Genomic DNA, 11,861 nt, shown 5'->3' on the forward strand with positions numbered 1-11,861 from the left:
GAAGGTGGAAATAGATTCAACAATATCAGAAACTTTTACCACTTGAAATTTAACAACTATAACTTGGATTTACAAAAATCTCTACCAAAATTTATCAAAATATTGGTCAAATTTTCCTGATTTCCGGTGAAAAAAAAAACAGTAGGGTTAGACTACCGCTAAACTAATTTTCCATTCTGGTTACCTTCAAAGGCTTAGCACTTCCTTTCTTGCATATACAGCCTCAACCAGCGACTAGGAAGTGCTAATTTGTTTAAACGTCTCTTGCGTAAAGCCTTGGAAAAAGACGTGACGGGGCTGAAAGGTCTATATTATTTAATGGGCAAGAAGCTCACAATGAAAACGACGTGGGGGGTTTTGTTGGTCCAACGCGTACGATCCCGTTCGTCCCAGTCTTAAAATGCATGGGAGGAGAAAACCCTGAATTCATTCAAAAAGTTTCGAACATCCCTTCACGGGAAGTCATCGGTGAACAGAGGTGGGGTTGCAGTAGTTGATCTGGTGGATCCATAGATCCAATCAGATCTGAAAATGGCGCTCACTGCACACGTGAAGGTCCTCGTTTGGGCTTCGGCTCTTCTTCTGCTTTTCTTCGGGGCCAACTGTTTTTATCTTCCCGGCGTAGCACCCCATGATTTCAACAAGGTTCGTATTGAACAACTGTATGCATCAATTCGTAGGGTTTCTTTAGTTTTCGGGGTCCCAAGCCCTTTAGGGGTTTTGCAGATATCTTTTATTTGATAGCGAACGAAGAGAGTTTATGTTATATTTTAGCCCGTTGAATTGCAATCTGGAACTCACGAGTTCAAGTCCTAGGGCGGTTATTCACATACTCATGATCCATGTCCTGATTCGAAATCGCCAGGGTTTTTATTGCCGAGGAGAGCTCGGGTTTATTTTGCCTTAGCTGTATTGAATTTGTTGCTTGCTTTAAGCATAAGATCCTAGTTGTTTTCGATTTCTATACTATGATTGTTGGCTGTCATAGATCTATTCATTGGGCAGTTATAAGGGTTGAATCTTAAAAATACCTTCGGTTCTATGGATGCTGTGGTGCGCTTTTTCCTAGTTTTAGTGTCAGTTATGATACTGGATATATTAATCGAGTATTATGAATCAGCTTTGCACGCAAATGTGTTTTTACTCTTTTCCCTAAAGATCGTAATTTTGTGGGCACTAGCTCCTTATAGTCGGAGCAATCTAACTATCAGAAGAATTTATCTTTTTTGTGGGAATCTGATATTTTTTTTTCACAAAACTGGATTTTTCGTTATTTAAAAAATGTGTAAAATGTGTTTTTGAATCTATAAATAGATTCAGTAGCCTTAAAAACCCCTGGTCATTTAAATTGTATTGATTAAAAAATTTAGACTTGTCATTCTCAGCAATCCCTTCCCAAAAATCCCTTCCGGAATTCTAGGAAGGTAAAAAACGTTGTTAGACTAAGCATTCATATTCTGATAACCCTTACGATATTTGTTTCCATCTTGTTAATAGATATCGGCTGAAGTAAATTAATATAATGCTTTATATGTTTTTCTGAAGTACCTGAATTTCATGCGAGCTATAGTTTGTTAAAATGATTGGATGATCATTTAACTACATATGCAGGAAGTGCAAGCTCTTGTACTGAATTTGATTTGCATTTTTGGTTCCTTCGGTCATAATTTCTTTTAAAGTGATCAGCTAGGATGCGTAGGAGAAGAGGGTTACTATCCTGAGGCTGAGATCATTTTGCCAATGCGCCGAAGGCTTGGGTTTTGAGTCTTGATTACTGATTACTGATTAAAGTGATGTGATGCCAATCGGAATTGACCTTTTAATCTTGGCAAACGAGAATCATTTGCAGCGGTATACTGGCCCATTTGTGTGTCATGCCACAATCACAGGAAGTGCTGCAGTGTACTTGATTAATCTCTCCTTTAATGGCTGGCAATTTTGATACAACAACACGTTCCAGTTTCAAGTTGGTCATAGGCTGCTTTTCATATACGTGTGGAACAAGCTTTGGATTTTCTTAGAGTAGGGATGAGTATAAATTTTTAATAAATTATAATTTAGAACTCAATTTCACCCTCAGCCGCATAGAAGAAATATATCGTGTAATTCTAGATCAATATTTTGCTCTCAATCTTTTTGTATATGTAGGTAATATTGTGTGTTTTATTGTCTTTGTAGTCGGGAAATTTTGTGATCTTTACATGATTATCTTATTTGGCTATATTCAGGGGGATGAGCTACAAGTGAAAGTGAACAAGCTTTGGATTTTCTTAGAGTAGGGATGAGTATAAATTTTTAATAAATTATAATTTAGAACTCAATTTCACTCTCAGCCGCATAGAAGAAATATATCACGTAATTCTAGATCAAGATTTTGCTCTCAATCTTTTTGTATATGTAGGTAATATTGTGTGTTTTATTGTCTTTGTAGTCGGGAAATTTTGTGATCTTTACATGATTATCTTATTTGGCTATATTCAGGGGGATGAGCTACAAGTGAAAGTGAACAAGTTGACTTCCATAAAGACTCAGCTTCCATATGAGTACTATTCTCTGCATTACTGCCCCCCAAATAAGATTGTCGACGTCTCTGAAAACCTTGGAGAAGTTCTCCGGGGTGATCGCATTGAAAACTCACCTTATGTGGTGAGTTAACGTTTAAACTTTTCTTGTTGTGGTTGGTTTGGCTATTAAGGTGATTATGGTACTAGCCTTGCTATTTTTGTAATGAGGACATATGAGATTCTAATGGAGGTCCTTCTTTTGCAGTTCGAAATGAGAGAAACTAGACTTTGCAATGTTGTTTGCAAGATTAAGCTGGATGCAAAGACTGCAAAGAACTTCAAGGAGAAGATTGATGATGAATATCATGTTAATATGTGAGTGACTCTGTGAATGTCAATGTCCTGAAGGAGAACAGATGATCAAAATGTGTCAATATGATATAATTTGCTTTTAATTATTTGTTAGTTATTATTTATGATGTGACCATGGTGCAAGACACTCTTGCATGGGTATGGAAGGTTTATTTTATTGCTGCTCATTTACTTGTGCCTTTTCTACTACTAAGCACTTAAGTATTTATCATATACCAACAAATTATATGACAGGTTTATTTTATATGACAATGGTCTTATGGAAGCAGGATTCTGGATAATCTACCTGTGGCAGTGGCCAGACAGAGGTCTGATGGAAATAGCCTTACTACATATGAGCATGGCTTCCGGGTTGGGTTCAAAGCAAGCTACGCAGGGGTAAGTGGTGAATATTTTTCTCATGCAAGGACAAACATAAGCCTATGCCTGAGATTCATAATGGTAGTCCGATCTTGTAGGTTGATTTCCTGTTAATGAATCAGTTTTTCATACAAGGGCACACATGAACCTCTGTTTGGAATTCAGGATAATAATCTGATTTTGAAGACTGCTAGCTTGTCTTTGGAGATTAATGAATAAGTTTACGCATGCAAGGGCACATTCAAGTTTTTGCAACTTTGAATTCAGACATGACTCTGATTTGAAATATGTTTACTGTCTTGTAACAGAGTTCAGAAGAGAGGCACTTCATCCACAATCATTTGGCTTTTACTGTGATGTATCATAAGGATGTTGAAACTGATTCTGCACGCATAGTTGGATTTGAAGTTGCACCATTCAGGTTGGTCTCCCTAGGGATTGCTATCTAGTTATTATTCAAACTCTAACTATTCCTCTTAAAAATGCCATGGAAAAGGAATCTATCGATCTGCTTCCTCAACTCTTTCTAAATTATATTGATAATTTTCCTTTTTCTAGCTAGTTAGGTTTGGAAATAAAACTGGTAAGGAAATGTATTTGTTATAGTCGGTCATCTTGAGCTGTTAAGAGTTGAACATTCAATTATAGCTTTTGTTTTATTTCACTTGAGTAGCACGTTGCCATTTGAATCATGTCTTTAATGGTGCTACTGTTTCTTGATCTTTATGAAGTTCAATCCTTGAAGATTTGTTTTTTCTTCTTGATTTTATTCTGAAGTTAGTTCTCTTTGATTGTTGAATTGCAGTGTAAAGCATGAGTATGAACAACCATGGGATAATGTCAAACCCCGTTTGACAACTTGTGATCCAAATACCAAGCATACAGTGTCAAATTCTGAGATTCCCCAAGAAGTTGTAGAAGACAAAGAAGTTATATTCTCTTATGATGTTACTTTCCAGGTATTACCCAGATATCCTATCACAATAGTTGCATCTCATTTCTGGCCTTTTCAAGATATGCCGACTTGAGTTATTATGTTTAAGCCTATGCGATTTTCTTTGCTCCTGATTATAGTTGGATGATGGGTCTTGCAGGCGAGCCCTGTGAAATGGGCATCACGTTGGGATACTTACCTTCTTATGACAGATGATCAGATCCATTGGTTCTCTATCATCAACTCATTGATGATTGTTTTATTTCTTTCCGGAATGGTTGCAATGATCATGATGCGAACACTGTACCGGGATATCTCAAAATACAACCAATTAGAAACACAGGATGAGGCTCAAGAGGAAACAGGATGGAAGTTGGTCCATGGAGATGTGTTCAGGGCCCCAACCAATGCAAGCTTACTTTGTGTCTATGTGGGAACTGGAGTTCAGTTTTTTGCCATGACACTAGTGACAATGATATTTGCAGTCCTTGGTTTCCTTTCTCCTTCGAACCGTGGAGGTTTAATGACAGCTATGCTGCTATTATGGGTGTTTATGGGTTTGTTTGCTGGGTATGCATCGTCACGTCTATATAAGATGTTCAAGGGCACAGAATGGAGGAAGAACACACTGAAGACAGCATTCTTGTTTCCAGGCATTGCCTTTTGCATTTTCTTTATTCTCAATGCACTGATATGGGGAGAAAAATCATCTGGTGCAGTTCCTTTTGGGACTATGTTTGCCTTGGTCCTTTTATGGTTTGGAATTTCTGTGCCATTGGTCTTTGTGGGCAGTTACTTTGGCTACAAGAAACCTGCAATTGAGGATCCAGTGAAGACCAATAAAATCCCCAGGCAGATTCCAGAGCAAGCTTGGTATATGCAGCCCATTTTCTCAATACTAATTGGAGGCATTTTGCCTTTTGGAGCTGTATTCATTGAACTGTTCTTCATATTAACTTCAATATGGCTGCATCAGTTCTACTATATATTTGGGTTCCTGTTCATTGTCTTTGTGATCCTCATTGTTACATGTGCAGAGATCACCATTGTCCTGTGCTACTTCCAATTGTGCAGTGAAGATTACAACTGGTGGTGGAGATCTTATTTGACTGCAGGCTCCTCAGCATTTTACTTGTTTCTCTATGCCACATTCTATTTCTTCACCAAGCTGGAGATGACAAAGCTTGTTTCTGGAATTTTATATTTTGGCTACATGACCATCATGTCATACTCATTTTTTGTTTTGACCGGTACAATAGGTTTCTATGCATGCCTTTGGTTTGTGCGGACAATATACTCATCAGTGAAGATTGACTGAGGCTCTGCATGCGGCTGCCATTTTTCAGAGGGGTCGTTTACTCATCAGTGAAGATTGACTGGGGCTCTGCATGCAGCTGCTATTTTTCAGAGGGGCCGTTTAAGTTTTGGTTTAGGGGAATGGTGCTTGCTCCTTTTATGTTGTTTTAGAGGTTTTTGGATAACATTACTGGAGACACCAATGTCAATGTGCTGCTGTGGGAGTTAACACTGAAGATGTATGTTCTTAGATTAATCTCCCGCTACATTCTCTTGTTGAAATATGGAAACTCAATTCCCATTGTAATCAATTCAATGCTATATTTATGCAGTTGAGGCCAAAACCACTTGATATTTATTGGTTTTCATGTTCCTTCAACCATGGGATAGGGTATCATACAACATTCCTAGCATCATTCTGATGAAGGATAGGATTCTTTTTATCTAAACAGAGTTTATTTTCCAGTTTCGTGAATGCTAATACGTTTTTCAATGAACAGTTGGTGTTCTTGCGAAATTTTTGTACAATAAACAGTTGGCATTGTTCTCATTGCCGTGGCTGGCATTCACAATTTGTTCTCTGGGCTGCATCTTAAAACTACTAGTCTTTCTTTTATGTATACATATTTTATTTTCTAGTTTGGTGAACGCTAAGGATTTGTTTAATAACCAGTTGGTGTTGTTGCGAAGGTTTCGTACAAGAAACAGTTGATGTTGTTCTCATTACTGTGGCTGGCATTAATAATTATTTCTTTGAACTGCATCTTATAAATACTGGTCTTTCTTTTATCTAAACAGTTTTTTTTTTCTAATTATTTCTTTGATCTGCATCATATACACACTAGTCTTTTTTCTATCTAAACAGATTTTATTTTCTTATTTGGTGAATGCTAAGGTTTTGTTCAATAAACAGGTTTGTTTTGGTGTTGTTACAAAGGTTTTGTACAATAAATAGTTGATGTCGTTCTCATAACCGTGTCTGGCATTAATATTTATTTCTTTGAAATGCATTATAAAAGTACCGGTCTTTGATAGAGTTTAGTAGTAATGCATGCTTTTCTAGTGAACCTTGCTCTCACGGTTTATACATTCCACCTAGAATGATCCCCATAGATAGTCTTCTATGTACTTGACTAGGGAATAATTGTCATGGTACAATCAGTTTCTACAAGTGATCTGTTTTAGCAAGGGCATTTGCATTTTTACCATTTAGACTCTAGTTCCCAATTGTATGTAAGAAGTATAGTGCACTTTAAGAACACACTTTACTTCATGGAAAGCAATGCCCCAGGCACAACCAGCCTGAAGAGTTGACTTTACTTTGTCTGCTATTTCTAAGAAAATGGAGGAGGTGAGGTTATGAAAGATCCTGTCTACTGTCTGAGAAAATTGGGGGCCGAGGTTCTCAAAGATCCTCTTTGCTGTCTGAGTTGATGGGTGTTTTATATGGCTTTTGAAATGCCTATACATATGAGCTCTCTATATACCTCCTTAGCAACCCTTAGTCAACGAAATGAAGTTAACAAGCGTTTTTCTTGAATGAGCATTTTACACGATAAAAATTGCCAGCAATAGAAGTAATGCAAATCCCATACATTTAAATAAATGTTACTGCTTCGGCAATATTTTATTAGTGGAATTAAGAGGAAATTTGCATAAATACATGAAGCAAAACTTGGGGAATTATTTCTTAAAAATGTTTGTACTTGATCTCTTTGATAACTTTAGCTTCACTGAATATGTTGAATCCCCTGCTACAGACAATTTTGGCTCTCTCAGAAAATGCAATTTGGCCCACCAGTTAAGAATTGATTCGGCCTCTGTGAGAATAGAACTCAGCCAAACACGGCCTCTAAATATCCCCTCTCGACCACCCAAAAATGTTGGCATCTTCTTCTCCAACAATTTGCTCAGCTACTCACCCTGGCAATTCAGCCCATAATTAATTCAGGCAAATGCAACTATAATTTGGCCCTGAAAAATTTGATGATTTGCCGTCGAATTCAATTAACTCACTCCCCTAAAAGCACCACAAGAAGTTCCCAGCAAAATATGCAATTCGACCTCTTGGAATTGGATAGATTCGGCCTCCATCCCGCTGTAAATCAATTTGCCGCTACTCAAGGATTTTGGCCTTTTCTTTGACAATTAGACCTCCTGATGGATTTGATATAATTTCTCTGCAAAAGGTAACAATGACTAGCTAGGGTAGCTTTACAAACTGGGAAACAACAAGGGTTTTTCCCTCACCCAAACAGCTACTCAAGTTCCATAATAATTCACAAATAGTTTTTTCACATGCCTTCCCTGGAGTTTTATTCTTATAATAATATTCTCCTCAAATTATTCTTATAATAATATTCTCCTCTTTTGAAAACCATGGGTGGTAAACAGAAACCACTTGTCATTTTATTTTTCTTGAAGTGATTTTTATCACTTTTATTTAATTATTATTATTTTTATTTTGATGACCCCTTTGATTTTTATCACTTTTATTTAATTATTATTATTTTTATTTTGATGACCCCTTTATTTTCTGTCAGTAGCCTGCTAGATCTAGTTAGGCTATGACTCCAACTCCATGCTCCTACGGATTGGAAATGGACATCACAATCCTTCCTTTTTCAAGTTTGCTTGTCTTCAAGCAATTGCAACACCTGTTCACCTTCCCATGTAATTAAAAACTCTCGAATGACTCTACTTGACTTTTTGTCCCTTGTGTTCATGATCTCCTCTGGAATAAGGATCAATTGTCTTTTCTCGGCGAATGGTGGAAGCTTTGTTGTGTCTCTAACTTGTTGTCCAAGTGCCCTTTTAATTTAAGGCAAGACACATGGAAAACATTGTGTATCTTGTTGTCTTTCGACAATTCTAATTTATAAGCAACCTCTCCAATCTTCCTAGTCACCTTATAAGACTCATAGAATTGTGGTTTCAATTTCTCAGAACCACTCTTCTTCAAGGATGATTGCTTGTATCACTGATGTATTAGGAAAACAAGATCCTCCTCCTAAAAACTTCCCTCCACCCTGTGATGATCTGCATGCATCTTCTAGCGATTTTGGGCTAATTGTAGGCTTTCCTTGAGGATTCTAAGAATATCCCGACTCTCCTGCAACCAATCCCTGGCCATTGGTGCCCTGTTGTCTCCTAGTGCCATTTTTAAGAATGTGGGAGCATCATACTACCCATATAATGCCTTGAAAGGAGTCATATTGATAAACATATTGTAAGTGGTGTTATAACAATATTACCCAATTACAACGACTTAATCCAAGTCTTTTGTTGCCCTGCCACATAGTTCCTTAAGTATCCTTCTACCTACTTATTGACTATTTCTATCTAGCTATTCATTTGTGGGTGATAATTGGTACTCAGGGTTAGCTTTGTGCTAGCTAATTAAAATAGCTCTTGCCAAAATGCATTGAGGAATCTGCTATCTCTGTCATTGGCTATGTGCTTGGGACCCTATGCAATTTGAACACCTTTTGAAAGAATGTCTCTGCCACTTGTGTGGTTGAGTAATTGGAAGATATGGCTATGAAATGGGCAATTTTTGTTTATCTATCTACCAGCACAAAGATGTAATCCTTCAATTGCACTTTCAAAAGATCTGTGATGAAATCCATAGAAATGCTCTCCCATTTTTTATATGGGATTGGTAGTGGTTGTAGTTGTCTCGCTTGATGGCTCTGTTATGTTTTATTCCGCTGCAAATGATACAATGAACTACATGTCTCCAAACATCCTCCTTGAGGCCTTTCCATGCAAATCTCTCTCATACATGTGTGTATGTTTTGAAGAACCCTTGGTGTCTAGCTAGGGGTGACTCATGCATGACTCTCATGATAATCTTGTTAAGTTGTTACTTAGGGACTAAGAATATCATTCTTTTGTAATGGATGATGTCGTTGATGACCTTGTACATGTCATCTTATATTATTCCATCCATCAATTGACATGCAAACTTATTTTTTGAGTACTCCGCTAGTAGAAGTGTCCTCTAATCATTGTTAATCTCCATGAGAGAGCAAATTGCTAGTGTCCTATAGAGAGCATTGGTCACCACATTCTTCTTCCCTTTCACATACTCGATGTTGAAATCATAGGTTTGAATTCCGCTAACCATTTTTGTTGTCTCTCATTGAGATATTTTTACTCGAGAAAGTATCTTAGGTTATTGTGGTATGTTTTGACCACAAATCTTCCTTTGACCGAGTCCTGCCTAAACTTTACAAGTGTGTGCATTATGACCAACATCTCCTTGTTATATATAGAGTAGAGTCTCTCCAGTTCCCTTAGCTTTCGACTTTGAAAGCGATCAGATACCCATTCTACATGAATATTGCTCCTATACATTCCCTTGAGGCATCACACTCTAAAACAAAAGGCCTTGAAAAATATGGGAGTGTGAGATTGTAGACTCAGTCTCTAAGGCCTTGAAAAATATGGGAGTGTGAGATTATAGACTCAGTCCTCTTAGTCTCCTCAAAAAGTCAACATCTTGTCTTCCAATGATTCACTCAGTTACTTGGAAAACAATGAGAGCTTCTTTCTCAGTGAATACACTGCTCAAATTCCTTAATAATTCACAAATATTTTTTTGATATGCCTTCCCTCGAGTCTCCTTTTAGTAATACTTTCCTCATTCGAAAACCATAAGTGAAACAAAAACCATAAATCACTTTTTTTCCCAAAATGACTTTTACCACCTTTATTTAATTTATTCTAATAATCCTTTTATTTTATATCAATAACCCATCAAATCCATCTAATTAGGCTGTAACTCCAACCCTTTCATACTTTACATGAAAAAAAATTCACAAAATAATAACGATGAAAAAAGTATAGTTCAATATATATAACTAATGGTTTTTGTTCTAGACCAAGTCTCTAGCCAGGAATGGAGGATGTAGATAAATGATCAGATATAAATAATAATAATAAAATAAGTGTAATTCAATGTATATGACCTATGCTTATTGCGTTTGTGAAATGCCATTTTATGAAAGATGAATGATGCAGTCATGCATGTGATCGTAATAGGTAAGTGAGCTACCTTTAAAATAGTTTATGCAAAGTTAACCAAAAGCTATTATAATTTTATTCACTCTTCTGTGTATTTTCCCGAGTATATTTTCACAAGAAATAGAGGAAGTGATGGTGATATTACCTCATTTGCAGGAGTTTAGTTTAATAATGTATTTGTTATTTTGTTTTCTTACATTGTTAAAAATGGTACTTCAGCTTTATTAAATTTGTGGGGGGTGTTGTGTGTGTTTTTTTTAAATTGGTATTTCAATTTTTATTATACTTATATAGATGTGATGTTGTTTTTTTTAAATGTATGAGAAAAAAATAATAAAGTAATAGGAAAACAGTTAATTAAAAATGAAAATATGGAAGTGAGGGTGACATTACCTCTGGCATGAATTTAGTTTAATAGTATAATGGCTTTATTTTCTTATATTTTTGTTAAAAATAGTATTTTAATTTTTGTAATAGTTTTGTTTTTTTTACATTTTTGCTAAAATGATACTTTAATTTTATTATATTTGCGTGGGTGTGATGTGATTTCTATTCTTTAAATTTATTTTAAACGAATAAGAAAAAGTGATAAAGCAATAAAATAGTTAATTAAAAATTATAATATAAAAGTATTTATTTAATCAATTTTTTAGGACCAAGTATTTAAATGTATGGATGTAATAGATGATATCAAATATGTATCTATTACATAAGAGTTCATCATGTCACTTGTGAGAATTGAACTTAGACGGTCAAGATAACAATTATTCTCTCCAACCACTTGAGATAAACCTAATTGATGTTTTTTCTACATCTTAATGTAAGGAAGATGTGCAATACCTTCAGTGCCTAACATGGAATTGACATGTGACATGTAAACAAATATTAAAAATAACAAAATAGTTGATTAAAAATGACAATATGGAATTTGTGGGAATTGAACTTAGACGGGGAGGATAACAATCACACTCTCCGACTACCCAAGATAAACCCAATTGATATTCTTTCTACATATTAGTGTGAGGAAGATGCGTAATACCTTGAGTGCCTAACATGGAGCTGACATGTGACATATAAACAAATATTAATAGCAAAAATCATTTCAGTGTTGGGCCATAGATAAATATCTTTACTGTCATGTTCTAATACCATATATATATGTATATATGAAAGCAATTGAAAGTAAAAAAAAAATCTTATAATTAAAACATTTCAATGCCACATATGCAATATAGCAAGATGTGTGATTCATTTCATGCCCAACGCGGAGTTGAGACATGGTGGACACATACACACACACTCATCTTAACTTCATATTTGCCCTGTTTGGAGGACCAAGTCCCTCGAGGTGAAGACCTTGTTTAGAT

General features: G+C 35.9%; 1 protein-coding gene across 1 annotated transcript; it reads left to right on the forward strand.

Annotated features, from left to right (window-relative positions):
- The first annotated feature begins 290 nt into the window (after window positions 1–290).
- LOC149223353 (transmembrane 9 superfamily member 7-like) lies at window positions 291–5,824 on the forward strand. The gene is made up of 7 exons (XM_089385817.1): window positions 291–645; window positions 2,482–2,646; window positions 2,770–2,879; window positions 3,146–3,254; window positions 3,545–3,657; window positions 4,042–4,195; window positions 4,331–5,824. The coding sequence occupies exons 1-7, from the start codon at window positions 532–534 to the stop codon at window positions 5,486–5,488; spliced, it is 1,923 nt and encodes a 640-aa protein (XP_089241943.1). The 5' UTR covers window positions 291–531; the 3' UTR covers window positions 5,489–5,824.
- The last annotated feature ends 6,037 nt before the right edge of the window (window positions 5,825–11,861 follow it).

This window comes from Pinus tabuliformis, chromosome Q (assembly GCF_031772625.1).
Source record: "Pinus tabuliformis cultivar Carrire ecotype Pingquan chromosome Q, CPIR1, whole genome shotgun sequence".
In the NCBI taxonomy this organism is placed as follows: Eukaryota; Viridiplantae; Streptophyta; class Pinopsida; order Pinales; family Pinaceae; genus Pinus; species Pinus tabuliformis.